The sequence below is a fragment of the Danio aesculapii genome, chromosome 20, assembly GCF_903798145.1.
Source record: "Danio aesculapii chromosome 20, fDanAes4.1, whole genome shotgun sequence".
In the NCBI taxonomy this organism is placed as follows: Eukaryota; Metazoa; Chordata; class Actinopteri; order Cypriniformes; family Danionidae; genus Danio; species Danio aesculapii.
Window position 1 is genome coordinate 24,076,690 of NC_079454.1, and position 20,000 is coordinate 24,096,689.

Below are 20,000 nucleotides of genomic sequence, written 5' to 3' on the forward strand. Positions count from 1 at the left end.
AAACATTATTTTTGTGTCCGTTATAAGTCGTGTCTGAAATAAAGTTCTATTTTTGCTATGAAAACAGCAGTATAGCAGTTGCTAAAATTCATGCAGCCAATTTGACCGTTTGAAATATTCAGACCTCTGTTGTGTTTTGTCATTTTTTAATTAAAAAACAGTACAAGAGTGAAATTCACACATTTAGGAAAGGTCAGGGTAGGGCTGCACAATATATTGTTTCAGCATGGACATCGCAATGTGATCATTCGCAATAGACCCATCGGAGAATATATGCAATGTTGAGTTTGTATCACAATTTATCATTTACATGTATTTTTGATGCCTGGAAAATAAGAAATTGTAGTTGTTACTTTAACAGCGATTAATTATATTGAATTTTTTTATCTTCATCATTCAATTACAGTACTTGATTAATGTTAGACTCTGGAAATGATAAAACACTTTATTGCAATTGCATCTTTTTTTAAATTGTATTTATAGATTGTTATTCATGAAAATACTCACAACACATGCAAATACAGAACTGCACTGCAACTAGTGACAGACAACAATGAAAATGTGTCAGGGATATTTATATATTGTTCATTAGATTTTATGGAAATACACTCCCACTGCAGAATCATCCCAATTGATCTAACATTATAAATTCTTTCCAAATAGAGATATTACGTCATCTGGTGAAATTGTATTCATATCGCAAGATATATTGCAAAATTAAAAATTATCGCAATGCTAGATTATTCCAGTATCGTGCAGCCCTGGGTCAGGGTATACTGTAGTTGTATGGGTTTTATTTTATAGTTGTTTGGGTTTAATTATGGGTAATATCCAAATCTGAGTCATGCAAAAAAATGGATGAATTCAAACTATAGTATGATATAGTCTCTATTCTCGATTACACTTGATAATTAAACTATAATCGTAGCAATTTTAATAGCCTTATTTGTCTACATGATGCTGGTGTGAAGATACAGTACATACTCACATTATCATAATCAGTTGCTTTCTTAACTGCTGTTTTCTTATTGCTGTCAATTTTCTTGTGCAATTATTTTGTATTTAAGAAGAAGTGTATATATTGATCAAAATTTACCTTCCAACTGCATGGAGTGCATCTCTATATGTTGGTTAACAATTTATTGCTGCAAAAGGGCTTCCGCTCTCTTACTTTCAATCAAAGAACATAAAAGTAATTTGCTATTATGACTACTGTATATCAGAGCATTGAGTCACGTTGAGTCATTGAGTTGCTGTCTGTAGTTCACCTATTTGCCGCTGACGTTGCTAATAACAAGATTTTCTGAACTGCGTGGAGGTTTTTTAAAATGACAGCAGCTTATTTGCTTTAATAATAGTACTTTTTTGTAACGAGCTATTTTTTTTCAATCAAGTTGCGTGTATAATAATATATCACTGTTTTTATTTTATATGTATTTCATATTTACAGTCTGCCGATGTAACATGACATTTTATCAGAGTTAGTCAAATATTTTATTTATTATTGAAGCCAGATTTTATATTTACTTTCTGTTCATCCTTAATATGTTTGGATGTAACATTTTACAGTACACTCTTTTAAATGAATGATCAGAAGAGTGTTTTTTTCAGCAGTGTCATAAACCAGTTTAGATTCCACAAACAACCTTTCCCTGTTAAGTTCTTTAAAGAACCAAAATAATAATCATTTCCTTAGTGTGATGCATGTTTTATTAATCTGAAGCACCTTTTCCACTTTAAATCTGCATCCTAATCTGCAACTGCCTCTCTGGCTATACCACTAACTGTACTCTCTCAAAAAAAAAAACATTACTAATGCTTTGCTTCTTAGACTTTACACACCTGAAACTTGTCTATAGCACTTATTCACTGCTGCTCTTATAGTTGTGTAAATTGCTTCCTTGTCCTGATTTGTAAGTCGCTTTGGATAAAAGCGTCTGCTAAATGACTAACTGTAAATGTAAATGACCTTTTGTGTAATGGAAAGATTCCTCGGATGATACTTGGAAGGTTTTTTGTTAAATCATCAATGCAGTAAATAACTTATATTTGTTTTTTGTTTTTTGACATCTCATTCCACTCCTCAGTAGTTCCTTTTGAAAGTTTGGGGTCGATAATAGATTTAATATGGAGCTTAATAGATTTCTTTCAGAAAATAAACAGCTATAGAATGGTAGTGTGTAATTATATGCAATTGTTTAAAATATATGCTGCTAATTGTTAGTAGTTTGTTAGCAGTTTCTCTAGTCAAGCTGTTGTAAATTATGGCTTGTAAACTGGGAAGCCTCATTTTGGCTAACACTTTAATTCTTGGATTTTTATTCAGTTGCATTTGAATTTCTTCACATATATTGTCTTTTCAACTTTGTTATTTTTAGTCTAACTTTAAATCAGCCTTAATCATGATAATGACGGTGATCTGTGGAGTTTAATCCGCTCTGTTCTTCCAGTTGTTTTTGAGCAGATGGCATGTTATGAAACTGTGGGTGAGTCTTCACATCAAAAAACTCTTACATCACCACATCTTCATGATTGAATAGCACATCTTTATTTTCACAGATAGCCTAATCTAATTTTGTGATGCTGCTTTGTTTTTTAAAAATGCAAGAACATTTTGTCCTACAATTTTGCCTAAAAATCCTTTTTTTGTTTGGTTATCTCACGTTTTGTTGTGAAAATGCATCACACAACTCACGGTGCTTTGCTAGAATGAGATCTCGGGAGAAAACCAGTTGTAAAGAAAAGCTGTTTTTCAGCTGTCGGCCTCAGATTACTTCTGTAGATACGCAACGCTTTAAATAGCTTTGAACTGAAGGAAGTGACGAGGATGTAAAACCGACAGTGGAAAAAGCTGTTGATACTAGGAAAAATGTTTAATAAATGGGGGCACAGAAAATATGTACTCAGTTCTGGCAAGGGAAATGTCAAAGCGTTTAGTCACCCCTTAAATGAGTATGTTCGTGCAAGACATTGTTTTTTTTCATCCTGTTTTTTTCTCAGTCCACTCACTTCTTAATATTTCTCGGTTGTTTTTTTCACTAATATGCCATAAAATTGCAAGTTGGTGTATGTTTTGACAGGAAAAAAGGTTTTATTAGTTGTAATGAATGTAATTTATTCCACTGTTGGCAAAAAAAGCATCAATATCTTCAATCCTGAAATGTCCTCATTATCTTCAAGTTCAAGTTGCTTTATTGGCATGACATTTGTACAGTAATTGCCAAAGCATTTTAAGTATGTGTAAGATATGTAATATATTAACATCATCAAATGAAGTAAAATATACAGTACAATAACGAAATAAGTGATAAAAAAACAGATAATACATTTGATAATTATAACAGATACTATAATAATCATAGTCTAGATTATTTAAATAAGATACGTGTATTTCATTAGCCATCTTGTGGTGTGCAGGATGTATACATATTTCACAGCTAGTTTAGATGTCAATTCATCCTCTCAGAGTACATGGTAAAGGTTTGGTCAATTTCCCATTACACAAAAATAATAATTTCATATCAATTGTAATATGATGATTTTCTAATGCAGCATTCCGCCTATCTATGTCAATTTGTATTTCCTTGGATATCAATTCTTTGAATATGAAGATAATAAATAAAAACAATTATATTTATGACTTTTTAATGATACAATTCAGATTTTTTTAAATTGTAATTATTAGTTTGTCTCAAATTCTGACTTTTTTTGTTGCCTGCTATGCAAGTTATTCAGACACTATATACAGTTGTGCTCAAAAGCTTACAGACTCTTTGAAGAATTTGATAAAATGAGAAGAATTTGAACAAAAAAAGAGCAGAACATACAAAATGCTGGTTATGTTAGTTTAGTACTGTCCTGAGTAGGCTATTTGCATAAAAATGTTTGCATATAGTACACTACACAAAACTCTAGCTGAAATTGTTAAAATAACCCCTGGAAAAGCTTACATATGGTTTTCAATACCGTGCATGGTTTCTTGATGATCTAGAAGTGCTTTTTCTGCTTTGTGATGGTTGCTTTTGAGTCTCTAGTTTGTTCTTGTCAGTTAAACTGACTGCTGTTCTTCAGAAAAATCCTCAGTCTCCTGCAGATTCTTCAGCATCTTCTGCAGGCCTCACCCCTTTCTGGCAGTGACTGTGTGATTGTGAGATTCATCTTTTCATACACAGGATTATTGAGGGACTCAAACACAACTGTTAAAAAGGTTTAAACCCTCACCGGTGCTCCAGAAAAGAAACAAAAGGTATTAAGAGCTGAGGAGTGAAAATTTTCGAATCTGAAGATCAAGGTAAATTGCATTTAATGGTGCCAGGATAAGTACAATCATTTTCTGTTAATTCTGAGGGTAGTACTAAACGAAGAACAAAATACAAAAAAAATGGGACAAATTCATCCGTTTAAAAGTTTTCACCCCCAGATCTTAATTCCTTTGTTTCCTTCTGAGCATCAGTAAGTTGTAAAACCTTTTTACAATTATTATCTTTAATCCAGCCTCAACAGTTCAAAGGAGATTAACATTTTAAAAAATCACAGCTAAAGTTTCAGCTAAAAAATCTTTGTTTGTTGTTGTTTTTGTTGTTGATATACTGGTAAATTCTAATAAAAAAAGACCCCCCCAAAAAAATGTAAGCTATTAACATTTTTAAATATAAAAAAGATAAATGTATCTTAACTGCATCTTTATTTCTAGATCAGAAATATTTTAATAGTACATTGTCATAAAAGTAAAGGACATCTAAGCAAAAGAGCCAGTCAAATAAAGAGAACATGCAGTTTAAAATGTGCTACTTATTCACTGGTGTCAGATTTCAGTATTTGACACACATTCAGCTCTAACAAGCTCATGTTACTTACTTAAGAGAACATGTACTTAGACCCAGACTTGGCAGTGATACACAGACCCACATCTACTGCGAGAGTCAGACATCTAATTAGAGTATCCCACAGCACTACGCACATACCTCTGCGTCTGATGCTTATGATGCTAATAGATGAGTTATGTCAGAGAGGTTTGTACATAGCGTGACTCTGGCGCGACTCACAGTCCGGAATGTTCCACGCTAATGAATCCTGTCATCGTAACTTATTTACAACACAGCCTGTTTGTGGATGTGCGTGTTGGGTTTTTCATTTTCATGCTACCCTTCTACCTACATGCACAAGTGCTCTGTTCAATCTTGTGCTCATCTCTGTGTGATAGCTAATTACTATTGTAAGTCCGTTCTGGTAGAATGTAGGGTCACCAGCATGGAGACAGGATTATAAACGGATTGAATGATAAAAAAAAAAATCAACAGAACTGAGCTGATACTGTTTCAGAAAAGCTTGCAATTAGCTGTTCTGACGCGAAATAATTGTTTTAAAAATATTCTGATTTTAATTTCTCAAATGAAACATTGCCATCCTAATATCAGACAATTAGGTTATCACAATCATAGGTAAAGCCATGCATATGTCACCTAATTACCATGTTGAATTGTTTCTATGGTAACTGAATTTAAAACCTACGCCTGATGCATACATCAAGTATAAATACAACTGCACAAATTTGTAGATTAGTAACTATAATTACTGCAATTATATTCCATTACTCGATTAATATATCATGAATATGTCTATGACCTAATACAATCCTATGTGCAGTTGAAGGCAAAGTTATTATTAAATTGGAATTATTTTTCAAATGTTTCCTAAGTTCTGGTTAACGGAGAGATTTTTTTACATTTCACTACAAGATGGTCATCAACATGGCTCAAGCAGTTGAAGCTGCATGATGTTGGAAAAATCTGACATTGTGATATTTTGTTTTTCTGCGATTAAATATTGCAATATATAAACAATTTCACCAGATGACTTAAATTGCTATTTAGAAATAAGTTATTCATTTAGATCGATTGTATTGATGCTGTAGGGAAGTGATTGTTCATAAAAATGTCAAAAGTTAACTAATTACAACCAAAGATAAAAGTGAATAAACTGTTTTGGGAGAATCAAATAGTATTCAGGTGCAGAATTTAAATAATCAAATGTAAAATAACACTGCAAAAGTCTTTACTATATAATCATTCGATATTATTCTTTATTAAAGTTACAAACGGTAACATTTCTTGAATGCTGTCAGGCCTTCAAAACTCACTCCATTCTGGTTAAACTCTGCATTAACTACACAATTCTTATTTGTCTTAAACGATTTCTCCTGGTTAACTATAATCATAGCTGAACATTGCAGATCCTGCGATGTGACTATTGCGGATATGCACATTGGTATATCAATGCTAAAACGATATATTGCGGCAGCCTACTTTTTATATATAATTTCTATGCCATAAATGTTATGTTGCAACTGTAATGTGACCTGTAAATGTTATTTTTTTATAATAAAGAAAACATAACAATACAAAATATTATAAAATAATATATAATGTTCAAATCTACATAGAACACAACAAAATTGAGGTACTCTGGCTGTAGAAAAGAAGAAAATCTCAATTAAAAATATAAAAATAAAGCTGTTAAACTTATCAAATAGCTTAACAAAGCAAAGGTCTTTTCAGACAAGCCTACAAGTTTGTTGTATTAATTGAGTATTTCAGCTGGAACTGGCAACCTTTATGAATGACATGTTGTTTAAAAACTCATTTCTGTACAACAGCAGAGACCAAATTTTCTACCATTACTTTAAAAGCTGCTTGTGTTGTTGCTATCACAAATTCACAATCTGGTGTACATGCAGGAAACAAGAACGGACACTTTCCGTCCAGACATAAATGGTTGTGAAGATATGTTTAAAAATTACATTGAAAAATTTATTTTTTTTTCAAATCAATAGAAATTTTATTGATTTGTGTGTGTTGTTATTTGTGTTTTCGCACACCTGGTAGTATGGAGGTAGGCATATGTTTATGCATCAGGGACACAAGTGTTTAGTATGCAGTTCATTTAGAATTGAGCATCAAGGCTAATTCACACAAATAACAACTACTAAATTTTTAACTATAAGTATATTAGTGTCTACACCAGTGGATCTTTAAATCAGTTTTCCATTTTGTCTGTAGTCCATTCCGTTGAACAGATTTTGGGCACTATCATACACCTGGTGCAATAGATGTGTTTGGGTGATATGCTGCTATTTTCAGATGTTTTGCGTCACATTGTTTAAATAGCAAATCCATTTGCACCACTTAATGAACTCATGGGTGTGCCGATCTGAAGGAGGTGTTTTAAGACACATTGGTGCCTTGCTATTCTGAGAAACTGAAATGGACTGTGCCACTGCCAAGTAAAAGCTGGTCCAAAGTCCAGCGCAGAGCGCGTTAGTTATGTGCATATACAAGTTCAGATGCTTAATACACACAGGATGTACAGCAATACACTAAAATATTTACATATTACAAAATAAAAGGATTAAAATGTTACAAAATTATTATTTACTACATAGATATAAAAAAACACCACCTCCATTGCCTCATCTTGCGGGCTTTTTCAGTTTATTCATGACAATTTGCATTTTTATTATTAACGTTATTATTATTAGCAGTGTTATTATAATGCATATATATGTGTATATATATATATATATATATATATATATATATATATATATATATATATATATATATATATATATATATATATATATATATATATATATATATATATATATATATATATATATATATATATATATATATATATATATATATATATATATATATATATATATATATATATATATATATATATATACATATATATATATATATATATATATATATATATATATATATATATATATATATATATATATATAATCATATATATATATATATTATATATATATATATGCATTATATATATATATGCATTATATATATATATAAATATATGCATATTTATATTTGTTTTAGTTAAAGCAAGTCTAGATTTGTCCACCTGTCGGGTTTTGGAGACGTATGCATCACCATATGGAGCATAAGAATAGGACGTGTGTTTGGATATAACTCGATTTTTTTGACCACACTTTGTAATTATTCATTTATTTGTTTGCTGGAATTAGAACTGAATTTAGAAATAATTTTGAAACAAATCTTCGTGCTTAACAAATGCCAAGTAAATATCTAGGCTAATGGATGTCTTCAGTGGAGTGCGTACAACACTGTTTCCCTATCCACGAAAGGAAAGGAGTAAAGTAAAGAGTAAAGTAAAGAGGCCAAATGAATGGCTCAAAACACACCATAACTCATTAAGAAAATAAGCACAACCCTGCTAGACCATGTGCCAGGGCGCAAACTGTATTTTTCTGTCCTTAAAAAAGCAAAAGTTGATCCGAACATGCCCTTAATGCTTTTGCATCATGCGTTTTAGACTTTACCCCTAGATTGTTAAAATAGAGCCCTTTGTCCCAGTCAATGCAAAAAAAAACTGCACACGGACAAAACAATATCACAGGAGGACATCTGTTTTCTTCCGAGTCTGCTGATGAAGGTTAAAGCAAATAATAATTCTGTGTTGGTCAGAGCAGCAGAGCAGGTTTCTAAAAAAGCTCACAGCCTGTCTTTTTCTCTCAACTACCCATAATCTTCCTACCAGACACTGCTACACTCCAGCAAAGCACATGAGTCATTCAAGTCAAGAAGAAAACGCTTTTATATGCATATATTTATCTTTTCTTTTTTTACCATAGTGTTTTAGCATACAGAGTGATCTTTCATCTAGTACTTTTAGAGGTTTATTTTAGAGGTTTGATCTAACTGTGCCTGGATGTCATTAACAGGATATTTTTATCTAAGCAATAGCTGCGTGTTATTTTTGGAGAAAACACTGGAACACTATTTTTGTGACAAAAAGCTGTAAATGAAATATCTTGACTGTTTTCGTGCTCCTTCGTGAACTGCAGCATTTACAAGATATTTATATACAGGATTTGGTCAGTTAATTTACATCCCTATTTGGTAGCAATGAAGATTATTCTTTACTGGATGATCTTTCTTGTTTTGTATCCATTTTCTGCCAGCGTGTCACTATTACACCAGGCTCAAAACCCTTAAGTATGCTAATAACTTATTACACTTAGATTGGATGCAGAATTGTGTTTTTTGTGCATCACAAGATTTCTGTCACCACCTATTCAGTGTATTCACAGACTTGATCTGGATCCTCAGGATTTTTTTCCAAGATTAAAGGTAATTATTATGTTTCCTAATCTAATCTAATTGAAACTAGTTGTTTCCCTTTAGACCTCAGTCATTCGTCTGGAGCCATGAGTAGAGAGATGGGAATCTACATCACTGCTCAGTGCATTATGTGCATTTTTTTTCCCCTCTGTATTTTTCCTCCCTCCATTTTTGACTTTCAGAATGTAGGTAGCCAGTAAATTACCAGGACCACCATTACTGCTAATAATCTTCAAAATTTGCTCTTCACAACATCCTGCAATAGCCTAATCTCACTTAAATGTGTAAACTGACAGGACTTGGCAAAGAAAAATCTTAGACCTGGAAGAAGCAGGATTGGCCCAGTCATTTAGATATGAGATCATTTTAGGATGGACTGATCCAACTGATAGGGGATTGATGCACTGTTTAAAAACAATATAAGCCCCCCTTAAGCATCAATATTGAAAGTGTATATACATATAGTCAAGGAAATTTAGAGGAGTATATATTGCAACTGCATATTGCTAAACTAATCACAGACTTTAGTCTAATAACAAAATAGACCTTGTAATATACTTTGCTGATATTCTAGAGATTTTTAGAGACTTTTACAGAAATTGCATGAGTTTGGGCATGATTAATTTGTGTTTTTTATAATAAATCACCCCAATTCAAGTCTTTTTCTATAGTATATTTGCAAATATAGAGTTTTAGAGACTGATTCAGAATAACTCACCCACACACACACACCCCTTCTTTATCTGCTGACGAACACGTTACAGACGTGTCACTGTGACCTGGAATGGCAATTGCTTGTTTTGTGCTGGAATAAATGAAATTAATTAAAGTGTTTTGAGTTCGTAATAATCGTGGTAGTGGGTTCTATAATGACTCATTAGATGACTAAACATGACAGTTCACAATTGGAATTGGAAATGCGGGTGTTTTCCATACAGCTTGTGTGTTGTGACTGGTGATACATGTGTGTTTGTTTATTCTGCATTGTTTTCTCTCCCTGTAGTAGAGTTTAAAGGTCAAATTTGAATTATTGTGACATTTGCGTGTTCCTATTATAAGTAAGGTATCTTCTTGTTTTTTTTTCCCCCTTATATGGACTCCAGGGTAGAAAGGGCTGGTAATAAATGGAGTTTCGTCACTCATTTATGATAAAAGCAGAATCGTGATGTGAATTGTCAATCATCTCTTTAGAGATGCCAGGAATGTCTGTTTGAACAGGTACACACGTGTATCTGGTGGGCAGAGACGGTTGCAAGGTTACATCTGAGGTTAGAAGATGCTGAAACCTGCAAGACAGACTTGAGACATCACAGATGGTTCTTTAAAGACTTTTAATAGAGGTGTGTCTCTTTCGGGGGAGTTGCACGTGCACCTTAGTCATCATGCCCAGTTTTGAGATTATTAGCCCCAGGTGCAGATTTCAGGGGAAGACTTGTTAAATTAACACACACTTGAGAGCTCTTTGTGTGTGCGTGTTTGATTACTGGAAATCTTCATTTGAATATGTGAAGTTAAGCAGGTCAGATCATGTCAGCCTTTTGGAATGCTGGAGCTTTTTCCCCTTTAACACCCAGTGCCAATGGCTGGGGTTTAAAAAGCAAGTGTCAACAATTAATGCTCATTATGACAAAATAGTATGTCGAAAAATCTTTACACATCATTTTGAAAGCAAACATATTAGTATTCAAAGCAGCAGGTTTAACATTAATGTTTTACAGATTTGGTGTACCTCAAAGTTTGGTAGTGGGTCATCTCCTGTTTTCTTATTTTCTATTTTAAATAGTTCTCTGTACAGCAGAATAGAGCTTTAGCAGGTCTGTTTTCAATGTGTTTTTATATTTGTCATAACTTTAAAATATGTTTTCATTCGTTCATTTTCCTTCAGCTTAGTTCCTTTATTATTCTGGGGTCGCCACAGCGGAATGAACTTATCTAGCATATATTTTTACGAAGCGGATGTTCTTCCAGCCGCGACCCAAACACTGGGAAACACCCCATACACTCATTGACACTCATACACTACGGCCAATTTAGCTTATCAATTCACCTATACCGCATGTCTTTGGACTGGGGGAAACTGGAGCACCCGGAGGAAACCCATGCAAACATGGGGAGAACATGCAAACTTTACACAGAAATGCCAACTGGCCCGCCGTGACTCACACCTGTGACCTTCCTGCTGTGAGGCGATTGTGCTACCCACTGCGCCAACCGTGATGCCCTCATTCCCTTTTATTTTCAGTTATAATTTATTTAGTAAATTATGTTATAAGAAATGAAAATAGATATGCTGAACTTGCTGAAAAAAATTGCTATAGAGTTTAATTTTAGTTAACATTATTTCAGTAACAATTGGCTTTGTTGTTTTTGTTTATAATACAAATTGTAAAATGTCTTATATGGTGGGCAAATATACAGAAAACATCTAGGAAAACTATGGTTTGCCAAGTTCAGAAGACATAATCGGCAAGCTTTTATTCACTTAAACTGAAAGTAAACAATCGTCTTCTGAAGCCACTTTATTTTCTGATGTCTGTCTTGATCTTTTGAAAGAGTAAATTAATATAGATTGCTATTATTATTTAAGTCTTTTTCCACCAAAAATGTGGGCACCCTCTGTCGCTGTCAGGTTATTTGCTTTTCTTTATAAGAGAAGATCACAGTGAAATGCCAGTCAGATTCTAGAGAAAGCGTAGAAATGTCATGTTTTTAAACAGAGATACGTAGTAGTGTAGCAGAAGTACGTAGTGCAGCAGTAAGAAGGTATATATTTGGGGCGCCTTCTCTTTTGTTTGGATTTCAAAACCTGTAGTCACTTAATGCTGATTGATTCCAAACAAAATTGATTTGAATGACTCAAGCGGCATCCCAAATGGCACACTATACACTATGCACTAGCACTATGTACTTATGCACTTACACACTCAACAGCAAAGTATGTATGTAGTGTGTTCCAAATGGGACACTAACAGTTTTTTTTACTAAGCGGAAATTCAAACCGCTTCCCAGATGACGTTTGACGGTTGCCAAATTAGTGAAATAAATGACCAAAGTACCAAATAATAACTGTCATGAGTATAACCGCATTCACCATCGGGAGGCAGCATAATCACTCTCGCAGGAGAATTTTGCTTTCACCATCAAAAATAAATAAAGTTATCCAACATGTGCGACCGATAGCTCCACCCCTTCCGCTACGTGAGCAAAGCAGCGGGCGTTGAGTGCGTGAAGACCAAAATGCCTTCAGCAATAATTCAGGGACTTATCCTTGACTATAAGAAGTGGTCTACAGGCTGTTATTTTAGCAAAAGTTGGCTGTACAAAAGATGATGTCATTATTCTGTTAGGGTGCCCAAATTTTTGCACCTGTCTTTTTTGTTATGACTTACTGTAACATTTTTTTAATTAACATATGCAATTTATGTCAGAACTTAAATGTTGCTTTTCCCTTGGGTATAAAACATATCCAAATAAATCCCTGATTTGAACAGCAAAAACGCTATGGCTTGCATTATGAAAATTATCAGGGTGCCCAAACTTTTGCATAAAATGTATATTATGTTTTTAGCTGTGATTACTTAGGCCATGCATTCAGGTAATCACATCAGTCTTGTAATGTATTTTGTTGAAACTTTGAGTCGCATCAATATAAGTATCAAATACTTGAAGAGCTGCTATTTTATTTATTTCTTACACCTACAATTTTATTTCTTACACCTACGTACACTATCATGCACAACACAATTCTGCTTAATATGCTTTAATGCCTAGGCAGTGTAATAGCTTAGACTGTAGTGCAATCTGTGTTGAACCCAAAAAGTACCGCTGTTCAGTACAGCCTCCGTGTACATTAAAACAGTAGGGTTTGATTAGAGATCCCGAGGCTGCATGGTTTCATATTCAGGGAAAGCATGAATCATCACATTACTGAGTCTTCAGCTTTGGCCCCCACTGATGCTGTAAGATAATAACTGTCCTAAACATCCCTCACATTTAAACCGGCTTTTGTCAGCTCCCACACAACAACAGAATATTACAGGAACACCAAAATAGGATAAATGTAATTGAAAATAGGAAACTTCATTTTTCAATTTTCCGGTATGGCAGCACAAGCTGTTGTACCTGTTTCCTTCTATCATCCTGCTATGTTCTTTTTGTTCCACAGTAAATTGCTGCGGAATGATTATGGGTTTCATCAAACAAAGAAAACACAGTGGGGATTTTGTATTTGAGAACACTGTTGCAGTTATGTGCTATGTTAATTACATACACTCAGCAGACACATGCTGAGTTGAGGACTCAGTGAACTATAAGCAGTTGTTTTTATATACCCAACAATCCCTCCTGTCATTGTTGTCAGAACAACTTGTCAGCATAAACTTTTACAACTTTGGCGTGCCTCAGGGTTCAGTACTGGGTCGTCTCCTGTTTTCTGGTTTTATAGATTAGTTGACGCTCTGTGAAGAGAACAGTGTTTTAAAGGTTCAAGACACTGGAGTACTTTTTTTTTGAGATTTTAACAGATTTGTGTGTGTTGAGCATCAGTTAAGACGGCGTTCGCACCGGTTAGCTTTAATTGTGGGAAAGCTGGATAATTTTGAGCTTTGTCAGCTAATTATCTTCCGGGTTTAAAATAATTTTTAGGTGCATAGGATCAAAATTGGTGACGTAGCGCGAATCTACTAGTGGAGTGATGACACGTCAGTTTCTCATTATTAATCATAGCAGAGATTTCTTATGGTATGAGAAGACCCTGCTTCTTAATTTTTCATGAGAAACACGTGCTTTCCGAAGACAAGGCAGACCTGCCAAGCTGTGAGACCCAATGACTGGGTGAGACAGCGTCCGTGCACAGCACAGGTCATATGTGTTTGTTTCAATGATCCACAGGGTTTGTTGCATGTTTTCCCCCGCGATGCTGTCAGGGCTGATACAGCAAAGTTGTTGGTTTGCAGCAAGCATTTTTGTTGGGAGAGCTGTACAAGATTTGGAGAATGGCGCACTTTGTCTTTTATCAGTTGAGTTTGTTACCATTGAGACACATAGCCTATATGCATGCTAATTTTTTTAATTCTCGGGATTACCAGCAGCGCTAATGTTTGGAAAAGAGACCTGCTGCACTGCTGTCCACTGTGTCTGCATTCAGACCCGATGTTCTGTCAATTTGTCCTAACTTGTCAGATTGTCCTACCTCCCATTCAAAAAATAGGTAGCACGTTTTGATGACGCAATATGTTACTCATCAAATTTTGCTGCCAGTGTAAATTTCAATGTGGAGTAGTGTGAAATGAAGCTGCAATATCGCCCTAACCTACCTAATCCCTTACCTCAACTTCAGAACCATTCAAATACAGTGTTGGTAGCATAATCTGATAAGTAGGATAAAATGTCAGGACACCAGCCATTCAGGAGGAGAGAAGTCATCTAGAGTGTTTATATAAACATGATTATCTTTATAATAATATAATAAATGATGGTTATGTGTATATGAAATTATAAATAACATATGTAGCTGGACATTAAGTTACTTACTGTTTATTTCTTTGCATTTTAACCATCCCACGGTTCATTTTGAGCCAACGGACAACAATTGTTCACTCCCCCCTTTTTGCCCTGCTCGTCCACGCCCACTCTTCCCTTTGTTCGCAGCGCTCCACACCCATCATGAAGCATTTTTTGAAAATCTCTGAGGTAGACTTGAACTGAAAGAGGGGGGGTTTCATGGCCCTTTAAAGACCTACTTTAAATGTGTTTTCTTGGTTGTCACTTAACAATAAGCTTATCGTCTCAGTTGAACTGCTTGTTTCATTGTTATTCTTCTTTCATAATTTTATGTAACTTTCAGTTGTGAATATATATACCTCTTGGGGTTCTCTTAAGCCAGGCTTTTTCTTCGAAATGGAGGATTGTGCTTTTTGCATACTAATAAGCCAATCTGAAATCAGCATGCGCTGCAGGGTACCTGAGAAGTGTTTGTGAGTGGGAGAACAAGCTTTCTTTCTCAGTATTTTATAATAATTCCTCAAATCTTAGCGTTCATCTGGGAAATGACTGACAAATGGACAATAATGTGTGTGCTGTGTCTGTGTGTTTGTGTTGTTTTGTATATATGCATTGTACTTATTTATTTATGTGTTGTTTTGTATAGGCAACATACCGGCCATTGCTGAAGCAGGTGCTAGAGGAGATCTTCCACTCCGACAGACGTGAATGCCCTGATATAGAGCACATGTCTGGAGGACTCACTGAACTCCTCAAGACTGGCTTCAGCATGTTCATGAAGGTAAACACACGCACTTCTGCTCAAATGGTAAAGGGTTGGAGTTTGTTAGTCGAAAGTTTGCAGGTTCAATTCCAAGTCACCATCTTTGATACCCAGCTGAGGTGCCAAAGCTCTAATTGCTTCTCAGGTGCTGGAAGCAATAGCTGCACACTGCTCTGGATGTATGCTCACTGTGTGTGTGCTTTCACTTCTCACTTGTATGTACAGTTGAAGTCAGAATTATTAGCCCCCTGAATTATTAGCCGCCTAGTTTATTTTTTCCCCAATTACTGTTAAGAGGAGAGAAGATTTGTGATTTCTTCAACACATCTCTAATCATAATAATTTTAATAACTCATTTCTATTAACTGATTTATTTTGTCTTTGCATGATGGCAGTACATAGTATTTGACTAGATATTTTTCAAGACACTTCTATACTTAAAATGACATTTAAAGACTTAACTAGGTTAATTAGGTTAACTAGGCAGGTTAGGGTAATTAGGCAAGTTATTGTATAACGATGGTTTGTTCTGTAGACTATCGAAAAATAATAATTAGCTTAAAGGGGCCAATAATTTTGACCTTAAAATGTTTTTAAAAAATTAAAACTGCTTTATTCTAGCCAAAATAAAAAAATAAGACATTCTCCAGAAGAAAAAATATGAATCAGACATACTGTGAAAATTTCCTTGCTCTGTTTAAACATCATTTGGGAAATCTTAAAAAAAGAAAAAAAATTCAAAGGGGGCTAATAATTCTGACTTCAACTGTATGTACTTGGATGGGTCAAAAGCAGAGGACCAATATCAAATATGGGTAAACATTCTTTCAATATTCACTTCACCTTTCAGTTTAAATAATCTCGAACAGATAAGTGACTTAATTTGTAATTTAATTTAAACTGTTTGGCTGCTGTGTGTGTGTTGTTAAAATGATTAGTTATGTTAGTTAGATTAAAGCAGGAGTGTCCAAACTCGGTCCTGGAGGGCCAGTGTCCTGCAAAGTTTAGTTCCAACCCCAATTAGACACACCTGAGCTACCTAATCAAGCTCTTACTAGGCTTTCTATAAACATCCCTGCAAATGTGTTGAGGCAAGTTGGAGCTCAAATCTGCAGGACTCCGGCCCTCCAGAACCAAGTTTGGACACCCCTGGGTTAAAGGAAATGTATTCATTTATTCATTCATCATCTCCTTTGGCTTAGTCCCTTTATTCATCAAGGGTCGCCACCGTGGAATAAACCGCCAACTTATCCAGCATATGTTTTACACACACGGATGCCCTTCCGGTTGCAACCCAGCACTAGGAAACACTTGTACACTCACACATGCACACACATACACTACGGCCAATTTAGTTTATTCAATTTACCTATACCGCATGTCTTTGGACTGTGGAGGAAACCAACATGGCCAACATGGGGAGAACATGCAAACTCCACACAGAAATGGTAACTGACCCAGTCGGTACTCAAACCAGCAACCTTCTTGCTGTGCTCAGTGCTAACCACTGAGCCACCATGTTGCCAAGAAAAATGTAGAATAAAATGAATTTTAAGGAGTTAGAAACATATTGGGGTTGAATCCTTGAGTTGGCGGTGTGATGGGAACTGTCTTTTTAAATCATTCAGACAGGAGTCTTGTGTAAGGTTTTCTATATTTAATGAGTTCTAATGTCTGTATGCTTTTATAGCTTCCATTCTACATTGTTAACTGGCACATTGCATAACTAATTATGAGTGTGAGTGTGTGTCCTGAATTTAATGAATGTGTGCTTATTTAAAACTCTGTCTGAAGCACTCTGACTATGTCTGACCTGTATATTTAAAGCATATGTTTTTGTGTTGTGGCAAACAACTTTATTGATTATAACCCTGCAGCATACGATAAAAGGTGGCAAAAGGAGAGATGTATTTAGAACACAGTATATCAGCAGATATAAAGATAGAGATCAGGCTATAGTGGTAATTGAAAGAGAATTGACGTGAAAGGTAAATGAGGACAGGTCATGGGGGAGTTTGTGAAGAAGAGTAATACTAAAATTTGTCAATATTGTCATTAAAGCCATTTAGCTTAGTTCATTTTAACATCTGTGCATGCTTGGCAGAAATGTGTTTTATTAGGTCTCGGCCAGAATAAGAGGGATTCTTAAAAACTTGAAGACTTGATTTATTTACCTGTAGTTTTTTTTTTTGTTTGTTTGTTTTTTTTATGTTTGTTTGTTTGGTTTAGTTTGTTCTATGGTGTTTATTTTTACTAGCTTTTCTAGCACAGTATGTATCATAAAGTGTGAATATTATGAGTGTAGAACACAATGTTTTTTTTAATTTACATTAATATCATCACAAAACATCATAACTATACAGTAGCTATGTCTCATTTTGATGGGTGAACCCTCTGAAGGTCACACTTGTCAGCCGCATACATCATTGAAGATGTCATATTTCAGAAAGTTGCATTACATAAGTAACTGTGGCTCTTTGTGAGGTATAATTCACTTATTTCTTCTTACATTTGAATGGTTATTTTTCAGACATTTTCTGAAAAGTACGCCAATGGTTACCTTGAATGATTTACTTTCAAGCATTCTTGAGTAAAGTGATATACAGAGAATGATGCTAAATAAAAGAAAATATTCAGTGGGAGAAAAAAGCCTTGTTAAAGCCAGATGTCAAGGCTCAAATAATTTCAAACTGCATTCTTGAACCTGACAGCTCATTTTAGAAAAAAAAATAAAACTGTCATTTTTATTTTAAATGCAATATATTTTGCGATATGAATAAAATTTACAAGATGACTTAGTTTAGAAAGAGTTCATAATTTTACATTGATTGGAACCATTTTTAGGGGAATTCATCTGCATCAAATATACAAAATAAACAAAAATATACCAAATAGAATAAATGAAAGCACAATAGAACAAGGATAAAAAATAAATGAACTGCACTTTGGACAAAACTTTTTGGTTTTTCAGTTTAGTCTAACTATTGCGGTGCAGAAATTCAATGATCAAATAACACTGTCGAGTTTTTTATTGGATAAATAATTAAACTTTTTAAATTGTTCTTAATTAATATAAACACAAATTATTTGTTTTAATGCAAATAAGCAAACAAACTCGTTCATTCATTTTCCCTCGGCTTAGTCCTTTATTTGTCAGGGGTCGCAACAGCGGAATTAACCGCCAACTATTCTGGCATATTTTTTTGCAGCGGATGCCCTTAATGCCTAAGCAGTGAAACGCCCATACACTCTCGCATTCACATGCACACACTCATACAATACAGCCAATTTAGTTCATCCTATTCACCTATAGCACATGTCACATGCGCCAGAGCACACGAAGGAAACCTACGCGAACACGGAGAGAAGTTAAAAACTTCACACAGAAATGCCAACTAGCCCAGCCGGGACTGGAACCAGCGACCTTTCTGCTGTGAAGCAACAATGTTAACCAATAAGCTAACGTTATACTTTCTTGTGTCCAAATAGTTCAAATTTGCTTAAAATTGTAGTTACAGGCCTTAAAAACACATCCAAATCTAACATTTTTACACTATTAGATTAAGCCTAAACCTTGCAGTGACTCCACGATACATGTGTTCTGTGATTCCTGGGTAGTTATAATTAGGGATGTCTAAATCCAATCACATGATTGGAAATTGGGCCTGATCATGCGGTTTCAGACTCGATCGGAATCTGATGTTACCTTCCAATCAGGACTCGAATATATATATGTATATGTATGTGGTATATGAATATACACACACACACTCACATACATATATATATATATATATTTATATATATATATATATATATATATATATATATATATATATATATAAATAAATAAACATATATCACACATACACAGAAAGAGCAACACATGCGGCATGACATCACTTTGTTGCAGAGACGCTACTGATTAAATGCCGGCAAAGTAAAACATGGAAGCAGCTTGAAGTGGAAAGAACGAGTATGTCTGCGGTCTGAAGTTATTATAAAGTTGATGATGACAGCAATGCCATAGCAAAACTGTGAGATATGTAAACTTGGGATTGCCTGCCCGGTATTTTAAGGTGACTATTTGTTTATTTATTTATTTATTTGTTTATTTAGTTATTTATTTAAATTAAACTATTTTGTTTTTATATTAGATTTTTTTATTTACTGTTGCACTAAAGTCCAAAAGTGAAGAATTTATGTTATTTATTACTTGATTGTTTAGCCTACCTCACAGAAGTGCTCTGATTGTTAACAGAGTTGTTGAATGTTAAAATAAGGTGGATTAAATAAAAACATAAGGAACATCTTCGCTCTTCTTTATTCTTTTTTTTTTTTATGTATCACAGAAATATCGGATCGGGTTTCGGTATCAGCAGATAATCAAAATCAAATGACTCGTACTCATTAGCAAAGAACTTGATCGGAACATCCCTCATTATAATCCCAACTCAACATTGCACATGATGCGATGTGACTATTCCAGATTCACACGTTGTGATATTGATGCTGAATATAGTGCACCCCTAGTACACTTTACTCAGATGCACTTAACT

General features: G+C 34.4%; 1 protein-coding gene across 1 annotated transcript in view; it reads left to right on the forward strand.

Annotated features, from left to right (window-relative positions):
- scfd2 (sec1 family domain containing 2) overlaps nucleotides 1-20,000 on the forward strand; it is a 227,306-nt gene that overhangs the window by 197,950 nt on the left and 9,356 nt on the right. Inside the window, exon 7 of the mRNA XM_056481550.1 lies at nucleotides 15,325-15,459. Within this exon, the coding sequence (XP_056337525.1) occupies nucleotides 15,325-15,459 (135 nt within the window). The remainder of the gene's footprint in view (nucleotides 1-15,324; nucleotides 15,460-20,000) is intronic.